Consider the following 24,212-nt stretch of genomic DNA (forward strand, 5'->3'; position numbering starts at 1 on the left):
CTCAGGAAATGAAGCTGCAGCACACGCACTGACTAATGGGCTCAGATCCTTCCTCCTCACTTTATAGCGATAATAAATCTAGAATTGGCGCCAGCTCTGACTCCTCTATGACCCTGCAGGGACGGGGGGGCGCCCCGTACCACAGGAGAGAAGCCACGCCCACTGCACATAGCGCGCTACAGCAGCGTGTAGCCACGCCCCCTTACATAATAATTTCACTACAGCCGAGTAGCCACGTCCCCTGCACGCAGAGCAGCACAGCAGACACGCCCCCTTTCTATACACCTCGCGCTGTTCTTGTTATGAGAGAAGACCACGCCCCCTCTCTTCCCCGCCCCTCGTTATGAACTTTTCGCGCGGAAACTTTCGCGGGAAATCAGAGTCCGGCGCTGTACCCACCTGTGTGCACTTCTCCTCCGCGGCTCTTTATCATCATCATTATCATGGATCCCTTTAAGCTACAGGTGAGTGCCCGTCTGCAGTGACAAGAGTCAGGCTGCAGCTTGCTGTCCCTCTGTGCATGTGATTACATTTTGTACGCGTCCCATAGAGTGCAGAGACCCCCGCAGCCCTGGGTGGGGGGCTCGCTCAGTACACCTTCTCTGCCTTCCAGTCACTTCTACTCCTTTTGCTGACTGAACTCTCTTAAGTGTTAGAGAACTAAAACTGAGTCATGCTGGGACTTGTAGTTCTCCATACCGGTAAAGCACCCAGCGGCTGCAGACGGCAATATGACTTGCGGACTCGGAGCCGCACTGTGTGCACTGCCGCTGCTGTATGCGGGAGCGCACGTGGCTCCTCTGCCCGGCGGGGAAAGGGTGCGGGTCACGTGATTCTGCTAAAGCCCGCCAAATGCTGTGAGGAGAAGTCCTTGCAGCTGTGTGTGTGGTGGGGGCACTACATCTCCCAGCATGCTGGACACAGCCAGTGGCACATTTTTCTAATAACATGTATAACGTGATAACCTTCTCTATCTGAGTTGTATGGGGGCTCACTTATTTTTACTTTCTATTGGTGCCACAATAGACCAGGAAGGGGTTAAAGGGGCTTTAGTTTCAATATAAGAGGTGGGCTCCGACTGCTCGGCCATGTGCAGGGGCCACATAGTGAACAATTGGATTGTTGGGGTGGGGGCGTCTCTTCGCAATAGTCATGGCGGTCTAATAGCTGTGTGTGAGAGTGCTAGGACTGTTTGTAGTGTCAATCACAATGGAAAGTTAGGGCCCTATTCCACCGGATGATTATCGTTCAGATTATCGTTAAATCATTTGAATCTTAACGGTAATTGTTCATTTGAATAGCAGTTAATGACTGAACGAGAAATCGTTGATCGTTTAATAAGACCTGGACCTATTTTTATCGTTGCTCGTTCGCATTGAATAAGAAGTCGTTCACAGTAGTGACGAACGCAATAGCGACGAGAAGACGACCGCAAGAACGATCATAAGTAACTGTTAGCTTTCCATGTAAATTGGCAAACGATTTCAGGTTTTTCGTAATAGCGGTTGTTTGGACGATTTTGTGAACACTTATCGTCCGGTGCAATAGGGCCTTTAGTGTGTACAGTTCCAGTGTCCTCTTACATGGCCAGTTATGGGGTAGTGCGAGTGAGCACCGAGCAGCTCTTGTTTGCAGCACCTTTGGAAGGCCGCACAAATGATTCCTGTATTGTTTGTGTGGCCATTTAACTGTGTTGCTTTTGGCTGCACAGGGATTTGTGTGGTAATCAAATTTTCGCAGACATTTTCCTGCTTCTTGGCTAATTGTTGTCACTTCTATACAGGTAGATTATAGACTGAAGGCCTTTTTCTAGCAACTAGGGATGAGCAAAGTTACGGTACTAGTGAAGTGCTATACCAGGGACTGTGGTCGGCTTGTCAGCCAGCTGCTTTTGAACTTTATTGCTCTGGGTGCCTAGAAAAACTAGATCATGTCCTGAGAAAGTGGGAGAAGTTTCCCAGGACTGGATGCAGCTTTTCCAGACACCCAGGGAGGAGCTGCTCAGAGTCCGAAGGAAGCCAGCTGGTAAGCCGACCACCGAGCCTAGAGCTTCACTAGTACTGTAAATTTCTAGCAACACTCCTTGTTGATGATTGGCCTATGTGAAAGTGGTTTAAAGGGGTCGTCCAGCGAAAATCTTTTTCTTTCAAATCAACTGCTGTCAGAAAGTTCTATAGATTTATCATTTACTTCTATAAAAAAAAAAATCTCAAGTCTTCCCACACTTATTAGCTGCTGTATGTCATGTAGGAAATCTGACATCTAACACAGTGCTCTCTGCTGACATCTCTGGCCGAGACAGGAACTGTCCAGAGCAAGAGAGGTTTTCTATGGGGATTTGGGGATTTATAGAAAACAGACAGAGTTGTCAGCAGAGAGTACTGTCACACTGAAAAGAATACACCACCTCCTGCAGGACATACAGCAGCTGATAAGTATGGAAAGACTTGAGATTTTTTTTATAGAAGTTAATTACAAATCTATATAACTTTCTGACACCAGTTGATTTGAAAGAGATTTTCGCTGGACAATCACTTTAAGGCCAGGTTCACTCGCAGCAGGTTTATCAGTAGCCGTAACCAGGAAAAGATGTGACAGAATTTATACTGACACCATCAGCACTTTGTGTTGTCTAAGCAGTCCTGGTTGTGACCTTATCCAGACTAGATGATGGCTTTCCACACTACCTTATGCACAGTGTCCCTTTGCTTTGATAAGACCCCCATAGACCTTCCTGTGACGGCGCTGTCGAGCCGTGGGTCAGATTAAAGAGTATGCACCTGATGGTACATCCTCTTTAAGGGCAGCTTCACACAGGACGAATCGCTGCAAGATCTGCTACGATCCAAGGTCCTGGCAGTTCCTTGTGAATACATACTATGAATACAGGTCTTACAGACCGCACGAGTATGTAAATCACCCGCCCCCTTAATAGGCTGCCGGCTATACATTACCTGTCTTCAATCCGACTTGCTGCACGGGGTCCCGGCTTCCTGCCCTCCCACCCAGCCAATCAGTGGTTGCGGCTGGGCAATGCACTGATTGGCTGGGTGGGAGAGCAGGAAGCTGGGACCCCGTGCAGCAAGTCTGATTGAAGACAGGTAATGTATATGCTGGCAGCCTGTTAAGGGGACGGGTGATTTACATACTCGTGTGGTCTGTAACATCCGTATTCATAGTATGTATTCACAAGGAACTGCCAGGACCTTGGATCGTAGCAGATCTTGCAGCGAGATTTCCGCTGCGATCTGTCCTGTGTGAAGCTGCCCTTTCTGATTGTCCAGTTTATGTGGGAAACAAGACTGGTTTCCAAATCTAGAATCAGAAAAAGTCAATGAGACTTATTATAGATAACATGGTAAGAAGACGATACATTGTGCTACAGATGATATATAGGGGTGCAGGAAGTGCGGTTATACTGTAGTAAATACAGTTATTACAACAGTGAGGTGTGAACACCTGCTTCCTGGATAGGAGATTGCTGTTATCAGCACCGCCAGCAAGTCCTGTATTATATTAGTAAAGGGGTTGTCTAGAGAATAACTATAAAGGATGCAGAGGTCGCAATTGTGCCTTGGCCCTCAGTCTTCAGAGGCCCAACAGTACCTTTTATCACGTAAGAAAATATCAGTGTTATAAATGGTACATGGGGGGGCTTTCCATATTATAGCTAAAAGCTACACCTCTGCATGCTTCACACTTAAAGGTATTAAAGGGTTTATCCAGCGCTACAAAAACATGGCCACTTTTCCCCCTACTGTTGTCTCCAGTTCAGGTGCGGTTTGCAATTAAGCTCCATTTACTTCAATGGAACTGAGTTTCAAAACCCCACCTAAACTGGAGACTACAGTAGGGGGAAAGTGGCCGTGTTTTGTAGCACTGGATAACCCCTTTAGGGAATGTGGATGCAGCGTTTCAGTCCCACAGTAGTGTCTGTGTAATATTTATCATGTTTTCTTTTATTCTTCTGTCCGAAGTTTTAAGAAAAAATAAAATCTCCCTGCTTTCTCTTTGCAGCGAGACGCACTTTCCAAATCCAAGAATTTCAGAAAATTTCGGAATGTGAAATTGATTTCCATGGAGACCTCATCATCCTCCGATGACAGTTGTGACAGTTTTGGCTCAGATAATTTTGCAAACACAGTAAGTGTGGTAGAAGCATGCTCGGGAACTGCGCCTTCCATGCTGGAAATGCAAGTAATGTGTTGTGCTTGATTAGAACCTGCATGCTTCTGCTAACATTTCTATAGAGCGCTTATGAATATACACCATCTCCTGTAATTTCATTTTACTTTTTGCTAGTGGGTCTAGGTAGTAATTGTTGGGAGTAGATTATCTACTTATTCTCCCCTTTGAAATGTCACCTGACCTAAGATGCTTGATGATTGCCGTAACAGCTCTGAAATGGTTATTAAACCTCGGCCATTTTCTTAGTAACAAAAGCTATTCTTTTATAGTGCACTTGTAAATGTGATTTTCGCTCTGAGCATTTTATGGAAAATTACAAAGCTAAAAGTGTATGTATATTTTTCTTTTTAATTTTTTTTTTTTTTTTTTTTTTTTTCAGAAAAACATGTTTAGAAAAGGTACAAGTAGAGAACTGGCCAGACTGTTCTCTCAGGATTCAGATGCCGAATCCTTTTGTGGATTTTCTGGAGATGATATGGTGAGTAGTGTTTGGTTTTACTGGGGATGAACTGCCATTGTTTGTTGTATATAAGAAGAACTTTGAAGTTCAATCAAACCCACAATAAAAACTTGCATCTATTTAAAACTAAAGGGAACCTGTCCTCACTTTCATGCTACCTAAACCACAAGTTAAAGGACTTATGCAGCGTTAGAAAAACATGGCCACTTTCTTCCAGAGACAGCACAATTTTCTCCATTGTGCATGGGGTTTTGCAACTCTGTCCCATTGAAGTGAATGGCGCTTAATAGCAAACTACACCTAAACTGGAGACTAGAATTGTGTTGTCTCTGGAAGAAAGTGGCCATGTTTTTCTAACACTGGATAACCCTTTTAACAGAGCAGTCCCTTGTGGCTTCTGCCAACCGTGCCCACCTTGGCTGATGGATCTCTACCTATAAGCAAAGAGGCAGGGAGAAGCTGCTAGGGACAAACCTAATGACTCCTGATTCAGGCAGCGAATCAGCATAAAAATGATAAAGGTTTCATTTGTTAGAGTTCTATAATGGTACGCGAAGTTTGCGGTAAAATGGTGGCACTACGAAGACTCGCATCATTTCAAGGTTTTTCAATGGTGAAAAAAAAACTGACTTGGTAATGGTTGCACACGTTTACCATAGTGAAACACTGAAATTGAGTCACAGTATTGCCACAATTCTACCACTCTTAAAGCTGTGCCCTAAGTCTTGGGCTATACAGCAAATCTGGTTTCGGCTCTGTTGCTGCCGTAGAAAAGCCTTGAGTTGCACAAGTAGTATAACATCAATCAGAGACGTGTTACTTTTATATTCTTTGAAAGATACAAGCTGCTTTACTGTACCCAAGGCCAAATGACACAAGTTACTGTCTGATGCTTGTTGTGTATAAATCTATTTTATCTTTTTTTTTTTTTTTTTGTTCCCTCATAAAGAAAATTGAATCAGACTCTGAAGAAGAGAGACCTAAAATTCTTAGAAGGTCCACAAGAGGTCAAGCCAAAAAGAATGAACCTCTGAAAGTAGCTCTGAAGTTTCCTCTGAAAAAAAGTCCAAGAATAAGTCCACCAAAGAAGGAAAAAACGACAAAGGCAAAGGAAGAAGAAAAGGTAGAGTCTGAGGAGTCGGACAGCGAAAGCGGACCCAATTTTTTGGAGAAACGTGCATTGAACATTAAACAGAACAAAGAAATGGTACGTGAAGTGTTTGGATATGTTCATGCACAATGTAGAAGAAATACCTTGCCTGGCGTGCACTGCTATTTTATTCATTATCTATTACTGGTCTTGCTAAAAATAAAACGTGTCATTTTACTTCCTTAGGTTTGTTTTTTTTAATAGAAAACCCGATCTGTCCTTAAAGGTTAACGATCATTAAGTTGCAAGTGTATTGCAATGCAAGTCTGGGATTTTTCTTTCTGTGAACTGTTTCATTGTTGTAAAAAAAAAAAAAACAACCTTTAAATGACACTAATTTTGTGACAATCCTATTTTTCAGCTTGCGAAGTTGATGGCAGATCTGAAAAGCTTTCCTGACTTCTTGTCGAGCCCAGGTCCATTCTCGCCTGCCATGGTAAGTTTCTGATAAATTATTTATTCCTCTTTTTTTTTTCTCCCCCTTTTGCTTTTAATATCTATTGAGGTGTAACAATGAGCAAAGCATAAAAGAGGTTGACATATTACAATCATAATAGATTTAAGAAACAGGTGACTGTGTCAGTGCTAATCTAGTGCCAGCAGTCTTACCTCTAGAGCTTTGTAGATGTTGTATGGGATAAGGGAGGAAGAAAAGGGCTAAATACAGTAAGAAGTAAACCTGACTCTTATTAAACTTGTTTTTTTTTACTTTCAGAAAACAAAGCGGACTTCAAGAACACCACGCACACCAGGACATATAAGGAGGAATCCGGAAAGAACCTCACGACCTCATACCAGATCTAGATCTCTTATTGATGGTCCACCCAGCCCCACTCCAGATGATGATAGTGTGGATGAGGATCGCTACTGTTTGATTAGAAAAAGAAAGATGGATGATGAGTATGATGTAAGTTCACCCATTCCTTGTCAGGCCTCAGAATAATAGAACAGTAAAGCTGCCAGTTGTAAAGTAATGATCTGCTTATCTTGCCATTTATAGTTCACATTTTATTTATCTCCTTGCCCCTAGGGGTTTTACCACCATAGACATTTCCTCCGTTCACAGTATCTGATCATAGGGGTCCAACCAATTGCACTTACTGTGCTCTCAAGAACGCCATTCTGAATAATGTGGAGGGTCAGTGTGCAGTCTTGGCCATTGCTGTATTCATTACCTATGGGAGTTCTGAAGATAGGCTAATACTATACTCGATAGGCTAATACTATACTCTATCTCCAGTGCTCCCAATAGATCATTAATGCAGTTCTTGTTTAGTCTTTGCTTCCACTGGCAGAACACTTTTGTTTTTTGAATTATCAACTTAAAATTCTTTTTTGGTATGAAAACAACATCTCCATGATATGACCTCTGATCCCGGATAATATGTTAAATTTCTTTACAGGAAGACAATTATGTGCCCAGATACCGTCGGCAGAGTTCTTTGTCGATCCCCCATATAATTCGACCAGTTGAAGAAATAACTCAGGAGGAACTGGATGCCATCTGTGTCAATGCACGAGAAAAAGTCTACAACAGAGCAACAGTAAGTATCCTTTTATTTCCCTTTATACAACATTAAGTATTTTTTGAGTACGGAGTTATAATAACCTTTTAAAGGGCCTACATGTAGAATAATCTGCTGCCAGACTTGCAATGAGTGTCACCAGTGATATGTCTCCATAGACAGTTAACGGTGTATGTGATGTTGTTCTTCACTAGCATTTTATAGAATATGCATATTTATGTACTTTTTATTGTTTTTAACTTAGGGTTCAACCTGTCATCAGTGTCGCCAAAAGACTACAGACACAAAAACCAATTGCCGTAATCCTGACTGCATGGGGGTGAGAGGCCAGTTCTGTGGCCCTTGTCTCAAGAACAGATATGGAGAGGAAGTGAAGACTGCATTATTAGATCCAGTAAGTCTGCTGTTTACCATGTCCTGTTACCTACTGTAATTTTTCTAAAGCTTACTTAGCTTCATATTTAACTTGTTTCTCTTCTTTCCAGGAATGGAGATGCCCGCCATGCAGAGGGATCTGTAACTGCAGTTTCTGTAGACAGCGCAATGGCAGGTGTGCCACAGGTGTATTGGTCTACCTGGCCAAGTACCATGGATATGACAACGTACATGCCTATCTAAACAGGTATTGTGTAACTCTAGCATTGCACAGATGCACTTTGCATCTTCACAGTTGTGTTTAGACAAAAATTTTATTTTCTGTTTTTGTGTTCTTTGCAGCTTAAAACGTGAACTGGAAATGGAAGACTGAAACTATTATTATGCTGCCTTGGACTACACTAGACTGCGATGGTGACAATAAGAATTTCTTGTATAATTTCAGGGGCAATGTACATTAGATTTATGCTCTGAATATGAATGTAAATGAGAAGTACTCTGCATACAGCAATCCATAATATTTCCTTAAAAAGGAAATTAAAAAAAAGTTAACTTTCCTATCTGGGAACCTTAATAAAAGTTCTTGTTACTGTTCAACTTGGCAAGCTATAAAGTAAACAAATTATCATGTATCCAAACTGTTAACTAACAAAGCCTAGCCTTGTTATCCCTAGCAGCCTATTGACATTTGACCTTTTTTGGACCGCTTTGACCAATTGGGTTGTTGTATATTGTAAAAAGTGTTCATATCTGTACATAGACCAAATGAAGGTTTGCTTTTCTAGATAAGTGACCTATATATTTTGCTATTAAAACCTCTCCTAGATGACAAAAGCTACTGTTCTCTTATATATCCTGTAAACAATGGATCCTGACATGACTGGATCTTAGTATTTCCAAGAGACAAGTCATTTGGTGGACTTTGTAGGATGAAAGGGGAGAGGACAATCTGATATTGTAAGCAGCTACTTAGCTGTGCAGCTCATTTTAATTCAATGGTTTGATTTAAACATGTTTCTGTAATGAAATGATGGTGGTAATCACCTACACGTGCTACTGACTGTATATTTGCACCTCTTTGCTTGCTTTATGGAAATGTTAGTTCTGTTGTAAAGAGAACTTGTCTGTTCTAATGACTTCTGAGTATGACTAATCTCACGCATTGGTTCTGTATTGTGCCATCCTGGAAGTATATGAAGAAATTGACACCTGAAACTTACTGTTATCCCTTGGCCATAGGGGGAGTATCCCGACCCACTCTGTGTAAAGACACACTTTGATACCAAATTATTCATACACTTCCAAGAGGATTAATAGGATGACACCATTTAGCTTGCTTCTCAGCACATTTGAATTTTTGGAAAATTGTATTTTAATTTTTTTTTTTTTTTTTTTTATTGAACAGGACCAAGTAAATGTTGAATGTGTACTAACTTTTTTCCAATTTTTTTTTTTATTTGCTGGGTTATAAACTGTATTAAGCTTCTTAACCAGTTCATGTTTTAAATAAACTAGTTGTTTTACATATGTGTATCTGTTCATGTGTCACTTCTCGTACATCAATCCACACAAATGGGATTTTTATTTTTTGTTAAAGTGAAAGAAAAGTCCTCCCTCCCTGGAGCCGCTCTTGGTGGAAGCTACACGCATACTGTTTTGTGAGGGGTTTTTGTTCATAATCTATTTTCAGAATATATAATTAAAATGGAGACAGCTGGCTATGATTTTGATGCAGGATGATATATAAAAGGCATATAATATTCAAGTTGTTTAGATAATCACCATTCCTGCAGCGACTGAATCGTCGCGGTGGTTGTTTGTGTCTGATTAAATTTTATAGTCCTTTTAAACAGCTGCCTAGAGAGCGTATTATATGTAGAGACCGACAATTGTATAGCTCGCTGGTGAACTTTCCCCACTCATAATTCAAAAATTGATATTGCCCTTGCTGTGGTTGTAAGGTGCACATATTACTGATCAACCCAAACATGTTGTGTTTTTTTTATAACAAATTCAGACAGGAAACGTGTTTCCCCCCCCCTCCCCCCCTTTACGGTGGTTGTTTTATTATTGGTTTCTAATTAAATTGACATTACACACTTAACAGTAAAGCCACACCAGCTAGAACCCATTTTGAAGGTCTCTCCTTGGTCTTCAGGTGGAATGCCCAGAAGTAGGTTGATCCTCTTATTTTTGTCTTGTAAACAGGGCACTCGTACGTGTTCCTTGTGTCTTGTCTGTCATTGGGAATTGCTCTCACAAATATTACAGGCATCATGGGATTGGGAGCCTTTAAACGCGCTTCGACAATGTGCCCTCCCTGAACATCCCACTGAGCCCCTGGATACAACAGAATAGGTTTAGTTAGAATATCTTAATATCCTCTTGCCATCAGCAATAGTATACTAAAAATTTATAGGGGTACTCCGGGCCAGGTGTATAATCTATACAGTGAACTGCGACTGAGAAAATACATTAAAAACCAACAAATAAAACATACAAATGAGGGGTGCTACTGTCAGGCAATGTGTGGAGAGATGGTCAGGGATAAAATACAATTCATAGGTATACTACCATAAACCCACCCTAAACCAACTCCATCATAAAAATAATCATACAAAATGTATTATCTTACCCAAATGGAGGTGATGTACCAGCCGGACAGTTGCCCCCACCCCAACGCACGTTTCGGTGAACAACCTTTATTTTTTTATGTAATAAAGTATTCTTTGTATGGTAATTAGTTATGGAGGTTCAGTTGTTTCTTTATAGGTGTGTTGCTTGTAACTAGAACCCAGTGAGATTAGACCAATACTATATCCCCTTCTCAGGATAATAACACATATAGGCTGTAGTGTAGGGGAGATCTGCCATATCTCTGTTTGTGTGCAGGTGTATAATCTGTGTACGGCCGGGGAGGGGGTGGAAATAGAAGGCTACGGTGACTTACCTCCCCGGTTCCAGCGCCGAATCGTGCCGCCCTGTTCTCCCGTCCCGAGGCGGGACTCAGCTACTACCGCTAAATGGCTGTGCTGCCTTGAGACGTCACGTCTCAAGCCGCAGCTCTGCCCAGGAAGCGGACGGGAGAAAAGGGCGGCGCGATCCGGGAGCTGGCGCAGTGAAATACAGCACCATGGACGGGTAAGCAATGATATGGAATGACTCACCGCCCGGCATCATGTGAATTTGATGCTAGGAGCAGGGAAGATGTTTAAATCGGCCAAGATAATTATTCCGTATAGTAATTTAGGATCCATTTACACAGATTATCTGCCAAAGATTTGAAGCCAAAGCCAGAAATGGATTTCAAAAGAGGAGAAATCCCAGTCTTATGACCTGATCTGTTTCTGGCTTTGGCTTTAAATCTTTGTCAGTCTGTCAGATAATCTTCCTGTGTATATGGACCCTTAAGCCCCTATTCTACAGGGAGACTATGAGGAGCAAACGAGTGCTATCAGTGCTCGTTTGCTCCTCGTTCCCTGCTCGCCGCCACCTCTATTACACTCGGCAGGTGAGTGCGGGGGGGGAAGCTGCCTGGATGATAACTAGATCGTCCAGGCAGAGCCCATAGCATGCAGAAGATCCTTGCTGTATAAGTTTTGTTTTTCAACATGTTGAAAAACGAACGACTGCAACGATCAGCCGACATGAATGATGTTGGCTGATCGTTGCCTTCTATTCCACGGGTCTATTATCGGCCAGATACGGCCGATAATCGTTCCATAGAATAGAGCCTTTAGACTAGACCTCCTGTTATGTTTAGTAATGGGCCTGAGGGGGGTGGTGCATAACTCTTCTTGTTAATGTTCTTCGTGGACTTCATTGCTGATTTGGCTGTGGTCCTCATGGTGCACTTTTAATACCTCAGGCCATACACCAGATACAAACTCACTCAAGCTAGAAATTTTAGCTTGCAACATACAAGATTTTTTACACAAATGCAGATTTAGGATTATATCACATGGATCCAGGCATTAAATCTGTGTTCCCATTTGGAAACTAGGGCTGTGGAGGTGGTTGGGAAGCTGAGAATAATAGAGATGGCTGTTTTTTTGGAAATTTGCTAATCAACTGAAGTTATGCATTAAATATTTGGCTTTACTTTACAGCTTCTTAACCACCCCTGGCAGCTGCAAGCAGATCAGAGTGAGGCATTAAAACTATTCATGGAAAGATAGATGTGGGACACACATCTAGGGGACATTTATTAAGCGCCCCAGATAGGACTACTTTACTGCAACTGGTGTGAAGTGCAGACCGATTCGCATGCTGTATTTAAAATGCATGATGTGTGAATAAGGCCTAAATGTTCACCATATGGCTGGGGACATGTTTTTTTTCTGGTCATGCAACAAAGAAACCTTCATGTAACACAGTATTGCCACTCAATAGGTTGTGTTACATCACAACATGACCCCGTTCACTTGCATGAGTGGCAGAGCTGTTCAGTCATGGCAGCGTGACACTGGTTTCTCGGTTTAGCAACCAGACGTCTTAGTGTAGTCCGGCCTAAGATAACCTTAAGCATATGTATATATAGTTTATATGTGCTCTCCTACCTTCCAGGTGCAGCCCATATATGTATGCACCTTCCCGGGCTGGCTGTGAAAATTCCTCCTTGTATTTCTTCATTACGTCTACAGTCAGATGCATCTTATCCAGGGGCCATTCATTTTTCCGCGCCAAACTTTGCATGACAGCTGCAAGAATTGTTTTAGTTGAATATCATTCTCAAATTGGTTCTTTTTATAATCACGCAGCATCTGTAACCACAGAGCTAAACACCAGTTTTCAAGATGTGATATTCACATAAATGTATGTTTCGTAGTTAGATAAATGGCATGAGCGAAATAAGTGGCGTAGTGGCAAAAGAGCTTATTTTCCAGCAGGCGTACACATTGCACATATCATTATATAGCTATGATGTATTGATGACTGCTAAACTGTATTAACCTCTGGTAATTCTATTATAATGTGTATCAATGGGTAATCTTCATTGACGCTTGTATGGGATACCTAAGCCGATTCTGTAGCTTTATCTAATTTCAGTGAAGATTGGAGTAGTGTTGCTTCTTATCATGAACACTAAGGACTTATCCACTTTATAAGCACCAAACACTGGGATGTACGATCATTGAACTTTATAACGTTACCCTATGTCAGTGCTTCTCAAACTGTGAGCCGGGCCTCACCAGTGAGGCGCCCCCTAGTTGTTGGTGAGGCCCAGCTGAGGATCCAGTTTCAAAAAGCAACTATGATCTGCACAGTACTTTTGCTGTTAGCAAAAATCTCAATTTTAGCAACATTATTAAGTTATTTTGTATTTGCTTTATTAGCATATAGAGCTTGGGAGACGGGTAAAAGGTAGCCCTAACATTATTTTCACCTTTTAAATGGACTTTCACCACAGATAGTGAGGCCTAGGCACCCTCTTGGTCAGTCTGGTGAGGCCCAGGCACTTTCTTGGTTGGTTGGGTGAGGCTCCAGTACAAAAAGTTTGAGAGCACTGCCCTATGTATTGATCTGCTTTTGGTTCTAAATATAATAATTAGAGATGAGCGAACCTCGAGCATGCTCGAGTCTATCCGAACCCGAGCATTCGGCATAGCGGGGGCTGCTGAACTTGGATAAAGCCCTAAGGCTATGTGAAAAACATATCCATGTATTAATTACTAGTTTTTTAATTACATGTAATTACATACATGATAGATTTGAGCATGCTCGAGGTTCGCTCCTCTCTAATAATGATCTCTTTACAGAGCCATTTACTTCATACTGCTCAACCTTAGGCACTCCGAAAATACCTTAAAGTCAGGAGTCCTATTCCAGGCATTAGGATGTATCAGTATGGCTCTGCGGTCTGTTTAAAGTGGACACCCAGCAAGCAGAAGATGGCTAGAGCCTTCTGCCCGCCGGGCTTCTGAGAACCCAGCAATATTGAAAACATAGTGCAGCTATTTGACATCATGTGCGGGTGTAAATTTGGCCACAAGCAATGACAGCGTCTTAGCCCCGTTTCTCCTCATCAAGGAAAGTTTAATCCTAAAATGTTAAATCTTCCCTGGGTAATGAAGGCCATCTCTTTCCCAGTGAAATTTATGGATTATCCAAAAGATGCAACCTACAGGAAGGTGTATACATCTATAGTGTTATCTTGAGAATATAAATGAACCGTGTTGATTGGCTAAGACAGCATTTTGGAGATGTTCCAGGGATGGGCAAATTGTGTGTTTGTGTGTGTCCACACACAAATCAGTACTTCCTGTCTCCTGCTATCCCTTCCTACCACCCACTCTATTCCCTTAGGGTGTATGCACACGGAGTAATTCTAGCAGAAAACTCCATGCGGAATATGACACTTGTCCCCGGATGCTCCCACTTCCCTCTCCCCCAGCTCCATAGAGTCCATTCTATGATCGTGTGGATTCCGCTGTCTGCCCAAAAAATTGACATAAGAGAAGCAGATCACTGATCTCAGGAAGACCAGCCAAAGATAACACCACTGGCTGCTAGTTAAAGTGCTCAAAGCAGTGAAATCCTAGGTGCATTGCCCTCTGGGAACCTATGGAGCCTCATTCAAGAGTCTTGAAACACAGGACTAGCCAGATATCACTCTGGAAAGGACCCAGCCAAGGGGTGGCTCCTGTAGGGAAACCACCAAAACCACCATATTAAGTGGCCCTATAAGTCAATGTAATGACAAGGGAAAACCTAGGCCAGGTATCCATCCACAGACAGCTGTTTCAGGGTGTTGCCCCTCATCAGTGTGGAGCAGGATTCTGGCTAGGTGGGAGCAATGCTTAATCAAAGAAAGTTCATACAAGTATAAAAAAAAGTCCACTTGAAAGATGTGTAAGGCAGCGTGTTTCGACGCAACCGTCTTTATCACAGTATATGCTGCGATTAAGACGGTTGCGTCGAAACGCATTGCCTTACACATCTTTCAAGTGGACATTTGTATACTTGTGTGCAAAGAATAAAGGTATGATATTTTATGGGATAGAGTGCCTCGTATGAACTTTCTTTGGTTTGGATTGGTCACCGTAACCTAGCAAGCTCCTAGGTACCGGGTGCACCGCCCTACATACCATATAGACACAACTAGAACAAGTATGCATGAAGATGACTGTATATAGCACAATTGTTGGTTGATGCGATAAACCTATATTTTTACTACATTTTGAGAGCAATGCCTAGTAGAGCCATAAGAGAAGCAGATCACTAATCTCAGGAAGACCAGCCAAAGATAACACCGTCGGCTACAAGTTAAAGTGCCTAATGTTATTTTTTTGGGTGGATGACAGAATCTGCCCAAGCATATAATGAAGCCTATGTAACGGGCGGAAATTCGGGTGGGGGAGCAAGTGGCGGTTTCTGCACTGAGTTTTACGCTAAAATTACTCTGTGTGCATATATGCTTACAATTCTATCCCTTAGTCAGGCTTCCTCATTGTAGGTATTTGTGTTTTCCTCTGTAATAAACCCCTAAATATCTAGTCGTCCTCAATCAAAGGGGCCCCTTGTTAAAGGGGCTTTACAGAATTAGAAACGCACAAATACTTTCTTGCAAAAACACCACCACACCTGTCCTCAGGTTGTATGTGATATTAGAACCCCCTCCATTCACTTCAATGGAACAAAGCAGTAAAGGACAGGAGAGAATCTGCTTGTGGAAGAAAGTGGCCATGTTTGCCTAACCCCCGTTTAACCCCTTAACGATATTGGGTGTTATTTATACCCTGTCACCGCTAGGATGGTTGAGAGAGGAGTCATGCCTTGACCCTGCTCTGAACCATGACCCTTCTGGACACTTTCAGCAGCCAGGGACAGCGGCTATAAGTGGATGTGGCCAATCGACGATAACCACTTAAATGCAGCTGTCAAAACTGACAAAACAGACCGCCGCTCACTTACAGGAGGCATCTGACCATGTAATAGGATCTGTAATGTTGTTGGTAGGACAACCCCTTTAATGACCAACATGTAAGCATAATAGTACGTATCATACAAGTAAAGTAAAAACTTTTTCTATTTGTATTCAGTCCCTTTTTAGTTACCATCTTTAGTAGTCTATATCACAATGAAGGATGTGTACCCCGTTTGAGAAATATATTCTAAGATGGCAAACCTTCATTCAGCTAGTATAGAGCGTGGAGCGGAATAATTGTTTATGGCGCACAGTTTAAGCTGTTCTGATAATCATGTTGAAAAATACAATATTTATTCATTAGATCAAATTTAATGAGGCCTCCTGGCAGTAATTATAAAAATTACTGTAGCAGTAAATTACTAATGAGTTGTGATGTGCTCCCTACCTGTGAGGAAGGACTGGGGGTTGAAGAAGCCTGATATCCAGACGACACTAGGGAGACAAAGATCTTGAGTCCAGGCATCGAGTTCGCGACAGCGAAGGAGCAGATCACTGTACCTAGAAAAAAAGAAACAGAGACCCTCAGCTACAGTGCAACAATGGCGGGAAACCTAGGGGTTATAAAATAGGCCTTTGTCTTTGTGTATGCCTTTTATCATATTATAATGCTGTGTACGCTACATGCACTCACAGAAGAACCAGCAAGATATATAAAAATCCAGTGTCCCGATAACAAAGCTTCATGTCCAGTATTACAGCCTATGGAAAATAAACATACTGTGTGGATCCAAATCTCCATTTACACCTTTGTATGCAAAATTATACCACATCCTAGAGCACTTTCAGCTCAATACCCTGAGCTTTCTACAAAAAGTAGCACAAACCATTGCATAATTTGTCCACAACCACTGCCCTTTAAAAAAAATAACTTTTGAACTGTAAAAAAGTCAAAAATTTTGATCAATCGGGGTCTGGGTATTCAGACTCAAGACAATTGCTAGAATAAGCCATGAGAAGTGTGACAGAGATGAACTCCCAATGTAAAGGCTCTATTACACGAAGCGAATATCGGCCATATTTGACCTTTACGGCTGATAATTGTCTCGTGTAAGGGTGCGTTTACACAGACAGATTTATCTGACAGATCTTTGAAGCCCAAACCAGGAACAGACTATAAACAGGGATCAGGTCATAAAGGAAAGACTAGGATTACTCCTCTTTTCAAATACATTCCTGGCTTTGGCTTCCAAAATCTGTCAGATAAATCTGTCTGTGTAAACGCAGCATTATAGAAGACAACGATCAGCCGAAGCCGACATGATGTCAGCTGAACGTGTTGAAAGACCAATGATCTAGATAGCAATAGGGTGTTGATGCCTAATGCAATAGGAGTGGCGGTAGCAGACCACCGCTATCTTCTATGGGCTGCCCGGACGATCTAGGCTGTAGGCTGTATCCGTGTTTTCCAGGCGGTACTCGGGCTTGCTTCACCTTTACCACGGAACAGAAGGGAATCAAATGACGAAGATTCAAGAAGGTTCAAGTTCGATCGAACCTAAGAATTCCTGACGTTCAATCATCTCTACTGTCGATCGGTAGGGGTCTGAGAACATCTCTATGTTTGGAGTACACCTTAAAGCGGTTCTGATGATAGATGTTCAGTGTAGGCCATCAATATTAGATCAACAGGGGCCTAACCCCCTGTACTTTTAGTAGTTCAAGGTTCCTTTTAAACAGACAGCCCTGCAGTTCCTTGTATCACAACATAAGTCTAAATTCACACTATGTGGGTGTAAACCTAGCCTAATACAGTAAGTGCAAGGACAAGCAGCAGTAAGTCATTTTTTTCATCTTAATGAGAGTTATAGGCTCTATGTCCACCCAATTGGTGAGGGTTTCAGAATTGGGATCCCAACTTACCAAACATTATCGATGTATACTAAACATGGGTGAACCTCGAGCATGCTCAGATTTGCCCGAACCCGTGCGTGTAGCACTTGATTAATATGCTTGAGTCTGATTGTTCAGTATTTGAATGCCGTTGGCCGAAGAAGTTGGATGCAGCCCTAAGGCTGTCTGGAAAACATGGATACAGCCATAGGACATAGGCTGTATCCATGTTTTCCCGGACTCCATAGGGCTGCATCCAACTTCTTCAGCCACCGGTATTCGAATGCCAAATGATCAGACTGGAGCATGCTCGAGCTGCACTGATCTCTAGTCTCCATGTTTGTTTTCATCACTACAGATAGCGTATAGAATACAGCCCTTGTAATATAATAATCACAAAACAGGGAATTCAAACTGATAAATATAGAGAATTTGCCGCAATTTAAAGTATCGAGAACTGACACCTAAGATACTCCAATTACCGCATCACCAATGACAGACAAATAAGCAGTGAAAACGCCGAAGATTTATTATGTTATGGAAAGTTGACTTTTCTTCTTATGAAGGAAAATAGCATCTAATCTTTGAAAATCAATGACTCATTACTTATTGGCTGCTGATGACCTCCGAAGCAATGTCACAGAAGGAGAGCACTTGTTAATGGAACAGAAATGTCACGACGTTGTGTACGGTAAGAAAGACTTTAAATGGTTCCAAGAAATAGAGGCGATGCTGGAAGAAATGGTGTCAGTCAATGGGATGACAAAAATATGGCTCGAGATTACAAGGGTTTCTATATAAAGGGGGTATATAAAGCTTGGTATTCTACTACACTCAGTTACAGCCGATGCAGCATACAGGAAGCTAAATGTAGTGTTCTTTATGGGATGAATGACTATTGTCTATGAGATATACTATTAGACTGGCACTTTTACAACAGCTATGGTAGCTATATGGCCGACTTAATGTCAGCTAGATTCAAATTTCAAATACTGAAACATTTTATTTTCTTAATGTATATTTTATTTTTTTTTAAAAAGGTACATATTGGGCGGCCATATTGCCTAAGCTTTCTGCATAGTATTGAGATATGCTTTACAACAACCCCATAGAACTCGTGGTCATACAGGGGATTCCCAAGGCTGGATTGTGGCACTAAGAGTATTGCCAATCCTAGTTTTCTCCAGTCCTGACTGTTGTGGGAGAGTGTGTATTACAGCCATCATAGTGGTGGTCCCTTAGACATTAACTATGTAAGGACCTACTAATATTTCAAGGTGTGGGTAAGCAGAACAGACCCTTTATTGTTGAGGTCCTGTTAAACGAAACCATTTTTTATTTTTGCCGATTAGTGATTGCAAACAAGCACTTTTGGGAATGACCTGAAATCGTTCACCGTAACAGAGTGATAGGTGTCCGGTATTTTAGTAACCATGATCGTTACCATGACTGTTTACTCCTTCTCATTCCAGCAAAAGAACAAACAAGGGAGGACATTTATTAAGAGCAGCGTACTTGTAGGCCTGTCTTAAATTAGGCCCCACCCCTATCCCCAACCAAATTCACAAAAAAGTTCCTCGCCAGTGTATCCAGCCAGCTGTGTGTCCGACCCTGCGCTCGGCGTACCAAATCATGATGCAAGCGGGTGTAAATCATAATAAATGAGGCGCCACCTTGCTGTGTCCGCCAATCGGGCAAGTGCAGGATACAGCAGGCCTACGCCAAGGAGAAGGGGTGAGTCTGTGCCTTCTCCCTGCTGTACCTGTGTCCCTGTGTACATACACCAAACGATTATCAAATGATTAACAATGGTTTTATGGTCAACTTAAAAGATGCAATCAACGACACATAAACGATTTTTCGATCATTGCCTGCACAGAAAGATTATGGTTTAAATTTGAACGATACAACAATTTTTTTGCACAATAATCGTCCTGTGTAATAGGGCCGTTAGAATCAGTGTCATCAAATGAACTTGCAAGAAAGTCTTTTAGACGCCAGATAATTAGATTGATGCCATATCACTATGGTGGCAAAACCAATTTATGGCTAATACACCATATGGCAGCATTGGGCTCTTTCACTAAATGTTCACACCCAGGTTTTGTTGACTTTTTGCATAATTCTCATATCTTTGGACATTCCATATCTCGAATACTAGTCAATCACATATAAAGTGCAAATAACCTCCCATAAAACAGATCTGGCCAAGGCATTTACAGGCTGTGTTGATTCTGTGACACAATGCGGCTCTAGTCTTAATTCTCCAAATAAACTTCAAAGCTTTCGAAATAAAACTCTCATTGTTCTGTCTGCCGCGAAGACCAAGTAATGAGAGTACAAAGTCTTCCGAGTTTCTGATAAAGTCACATGCGTGTGCTTTGATTTCTCAACTGTGTTAAATATCTAGTTAGTAATTTAGTTCTTCAGGAGCATTTGATGACTTGTCTATTTCTATGCACACTCATGTATACATACAAAACAAGATTTTAGAAAAATTTGTAGTGTTTTAAATGCCGGCATCCTTGATCTTACTAGAAATTCGGCTGTATTTCATCACGAGCTTCAAAGACTCCTTGATTAGGGCAAAGTGAGTTTAGAGGTGACCTTAAAGCAAATGTCTATCCTTGAACAACATTTTCTTTTAAAGGGCACGCTGATCATGTATATTACAGAGCAGGAACTGCTGAACAGATTGATATATACCGTCACTGACAAAATAGAACGCACCAGGAAGGAAATTTTCTAGTTTGAATGTAATCATGATATATGTAACTACCACTGTAGCAGGTATAGAGGCTGCTATGGGGCCCGCCATATCAGGGGCCCTGTGGCCCGCTTTTGCAATACACAGAGCCCTCTGAGCTGTCATGATTTGCAGCACCAGGTGGCCTCCTGGGTTCTGCAAATGTCCCTAACTGAAAGCACGCCTGACCAGCGCTTGCAGTTATGTAATTATGACTACAGGAGGAGGGTGGACCCTATCAAAAGTTTGCTATGGGGCCGGCCATTTCTAGTTACGCCCCTGCCTGTTGGGACATCTAGCCTAGATACAAGATGAGATATGGTTGGGTATGCAGGATACAGGTCCTGTATGGCATCCTGCAGCACATTTGCTCACATTCTTTGGAAACCCTTGCTGTGTGTGGGTGAGTATTATCCTGCTGAAGTCTGGCCATGAGAGGCAACACAAGTGGCTGCAGAATGCCCTGTACATATCACTGACATGTTAGTGTCCCTCATGACTACTAGGGGTGGCCGACTGTCATATGCGATAGCTCCACAGACCATCACACCAGAAGGGGGCATTTACAACCCTATTGCAACAAAGTTCTAGGCTATGTTCACACAATGTATGAGACTGGCCGTTCCGTGACTCCGGCCTGGGTCACAGAACGGCCTGTCTCTGCTGGGATGATCTTTTGGCCGTAGAGCTCTGATGCGGGCGCATCAGTGCGTGCCCGCATCAGAGCCACAATTTATTGAATTGCGGCCACAGAAAACTGACATGTCAGTTATTTGCAGCGCCGCACAGATCCCGGCCGGAGCGTATACAATGTGTATACGCTCCAGCCGGGATCCCAAAGCAGATAAGGCTATGTTCACAGGCGCATAAAGTACGGCCGTTGTTGCCGATGGCAACAACGGCCGTACTTATACGTAGTGTGAACATAGCCTTAAGGTGTAAGAGCACCCTCAGGCAGCCTTCTATAGAGTAGCGGGGTAAGCACTTTTACACCATCCTCTCGTAAGACCCACTGTCTAGTCAGACCACACCTGTACCTGTAATCATTTACATATGTGCATGCTGAATTGTGCAGCAGTCCAACATCTTGAAGCATTTTTTTATGTTACTTTTTGGAAGAGTTTCAGAAAAATTTGTAGTATACAGTAGTTATGAATTAAGGCTATGTTCACACTACGTAAGTTTCCGGCCGTAGCGCGCTCCGCGAATAAGCGGCCGGAGATTTACGTAGTTTGCGTACAATGGAAAGTATAGGATCTATGGCTGCACAGTTCACACTACGTACGAACTTACGCCCGGATCGTATGTGGCGCCGTAAAAAATGAACCAGACCATTGTTTCGGGACAGAAATGCTGTAACTTACGCCCATAGCGTAACATGCGGTCCCGTACGGAGTGGTGATTTCTTCTTTTTTCCACTTTGATTTGCCGATCCAAAAGGTTCTGTGGGGTGTCCGGTGCTAGCCGAAGATATCCCTGTAAAATACCGCTGTCAGATCGCTACGTACGCCGCTCGTGAAGTGTACGTAGCTTACGGGCGTAAGTTCGCGGACCATAAGTAGCCGGCCGCAACTTGCGTAAATCCCGGCCCGAGTTTTACACGTATATAGCCTTAAAGTGATGCTGTCACCCCCATTACTCCAGCCTCATTTCACTGGTTAAGAGGCGTTCACTAGGCGGGGCTTCGTAGCAGTGGGGCCCCATCTCCCAGCTGGGCAGACGGCTGCCCACCGATAAAATTAAGGGATTTTAGAGCAAAAAGAAGACACAGACCAGTGTTATATACAGGTATATATTGAATGTGCAGCATCTAAAATTGTGGATGGTGTGGAGAAACAGAGATCAATTTTTTCGATACATTTTTGTGTGTGGAACTGAAAAGTGTGGGATTTAGTTGGCAAATAGATCAGATATAGTCACTAGTAGATTATGTTTGGTCCAATAAACTCAATGGGCCAGCTGGGAATACCCTACTGGATATGTCGGCATACCTTATTGGCAGAATCCTGACATATACTGGGAATGAGCGGAAAAGAACACGTGAATAGGGCCCTACTGAGGCTCAGTGCCATGAAGGACTTTTCGTATATGCATAATTAGCATTTTCACCATCTATACACATACATATAGATAATATATTTTTATTGAGGCTTTTTAGCAATATATATATATATATATATATATATATATATATATATACAGTGGTACCTTGGTTTAAGAGTAACTTGGTTTAAGAGTATTTAAGAGCTCACAGTTTTTCAAAATTGTGACTTGGTTTAAGAGCATTGCTTTGGTTTAAGAGCTCCCTGTACTGGGTCGGAGGGGGAGTGGAGGAGGGGCATGGTCTGCATAGAGGGGTCTACAGCACTGTACTTCAACCATGAAAGTCTTCCTCACCTTCCAAATGATAGCAGATCCACTACAGGCTGGGGCTTACATCAGAGGACAGGACTGTGGAGGTAATCTCTCCATAGCTGTAACCCCTCTCTCCCCGGACAGAGAGCGCTGCTATACTGTGCCCACATCTGCCCAGCTCATTCCTTCATGCTCCCTGCAGTCTCTGTCAGGCCTTGTGTTTCCCATCCTCTCCATTACTGTACTGTAACTTATAATATCACATATTCTGCTGTTTCAGAATGTTTGTTTCATCTGTTTTTCATCTGTTGCTCAGAATAATAGATCATTATTTTTGGGGTGTGGACCCAATTGTCTGCATGTTAGTGATTTCTTATGGGAAAATTAGCTTTGGTTTAAGAGTGGATATGGATTACAAGCACGGTCCCGGAACGAATTGTGCTCGTAATCGAAGGCACCACTGTATGTATATATATATATATATATATATATATATATATATATAGCTGTTAGTTCTGGCAAATCACTCTGCATGTTTTTTGTGAAATATAATAGCCATTCCTTAATTAAAATAAAAAAAATCACATTATATAAGTTTATTTTGACTATGATATTTTTTCCTTCCTCTCTCCGCTAGCGTGATTTCTTTCCTACCTTCCCTTTTGAAGGACGATTTGACAGGTGCCTGTTCACGTTAGTTAACCCGCTATGTAAATGGATTTATGTTGATTTTATTACGGAGGAAAACCATACCGAACAACTATACAGTATATAAAAACATGTAATTTGTGAACGCATACAGCTTTCCCAGTGAGTTAGAACAACAAATTGGCACTTTAAAATTTTTTTTTTGGTCTGTACTTACATTTTCATTTCCACAAGAATTTGTTTTAAATCAGTATAATTTTCCACACAATTACAGTACGGATAATCTTTAGTGCATTTCAGATGGATCCATTTTAAGATATGGAATTCAATGAATCGCTTTAGAAAATATTGTCTAAAACCAGAGTGCAGACAATGGGAAAGCAAGATAAATTCTAGATTATTTGAAAGTCATTATGTGCAATAAAAATAGGGCTCATTTAAAATCAATTTCAATAAAACATTAGGGACTGAACTCTGAGTGGATGAAAAGAGGGAAAAGCCAGCAAACAAATTGTACATAATGCCTTTTCTTCCCCCTCTGCAACTTATAAAGGAAAATATACTCATTCAGCCCGGCTACTGTGTCATACTATCTGACTAGTGAGGGATGGGGAAGAATTATCCAGATTTCCATTCTGAGCTTCATCAGATGCCACTTCTACTTTAATAACATCACTCTCTTATGACTACACATGAATGTAATGTTTCCCGTAGTCTTCATGTTCTAAAAGCAAATCGGTAGATATCAATATTTTTCCAATTAGAGAATATAGTTTATTATGCCAGAGACCTTCAAACTATTCAGCAGCAATGATGACAGGTTGTGAATTGCCCGATTCACAGATTTTGAAAGACATGACGCGATAATATAAAAAATACATGTGTTTCTGAGTTATTTATCTGGTCCTCTTTTATATCAGGGAGAATGAAGTCTACATGTCAAGCAGAGATGTTTGCATTGCTAACACAGATCTATACAGATCCCCTAGGACCCTTTCTTAACA

General features: G+C 41.9%; 2 protein-coding genes across 5 annotated transcripts in view; one reads left to right on the forward strand and one right to left on the reverse strand.

Annotated features, from left to right (window-relative positions):
• Nucleotides 1-287: 287 nt before the first annotated feature.
• CDCA7 (cell division cycle associated 7) lies at nt 288-9,212 on the forward strand. Of its 3 annotated transcripts, none has more exons than XM_069982948.1 (10): nt 288-464; nt 4,018-4,143; nt 4,568-4,666; nt 5,598-5,855; nt 6,160-6,234; nt 6,514-6,705; nt 7,202-7,342; nt 7,569-7,718; nt 7,810-7,946; nt 8,042-9,212. In XM_069982948.1, the coding sequence occupies exons 1-10, from the start codon at nt 444-446 to the stop codon at nt 8,070-8,072; spliced, it is 1,230 nt and encodes a 409-aa protein (XP_069839049.1). In that variant the 5' UTR covers nt 288-443; the 3' UTR covers nt 8,073-9,212. The 3 variants fall into 3 exon arrangements, with proteins under 3 accessions (XP_069839049.1, XP_069839050.1, XP_069839052.1); XM_069982949.1 differs by lacking the exon at nt 288-464 and adding an exon at nt 862-950 and having other exon boundaries at nt 8,042-9,211; XM_069982951.1 differs by lacking the exon at nt 288-464 and adding an exon at nt 1,044-1,067 and having other exon boundaries at nt 8,042-9,211.
• Nucleotides 7,368-24,212, reverse strand: part of LOC138800850 (dynein axonemal heavy chain 11-like) — a 268,385-nt gene continuing 251,540 nt past the window's right edge. For both annotated transcript variants that reach the window (XM_069982946.1, XM_069982947.1), the window contains 3 exons: nt 16,015-16,127; nt 12,259-12,399; nt 7,368-10,039 (listed from right to left, as the gene is read on the reverse strand). In XM_069982946.1, the coding sequence (XP_069839047.1) occupies nt 9,792-10,039; nt 12,259-12,399; nt 16,015-16,127 (502 nt within the window). In that variant the 3' untranslated portion in view covers nt 7,368-9,791. The remainder of the gene's footprint in view (nt 10,040-12,258; nt 12,400-16,014; nt 16,128-24,212) is intronic.

Source organism: Dendropsophus ebraccatus, chromosome 9 (genome assembly GCF_027789765.1).
Source record: "Dendropsophus ebraccatus isolate aDenEbr1 chromosome 9, aDenEbr1.pat, whole genome shotgun sequence".
Lineage (NCBI taxonomy): Eukaryota > Metazoa > Chordata > Amphibia > Anura > Hylidae > Dendropsophus > Dendropsophus ebraccatus.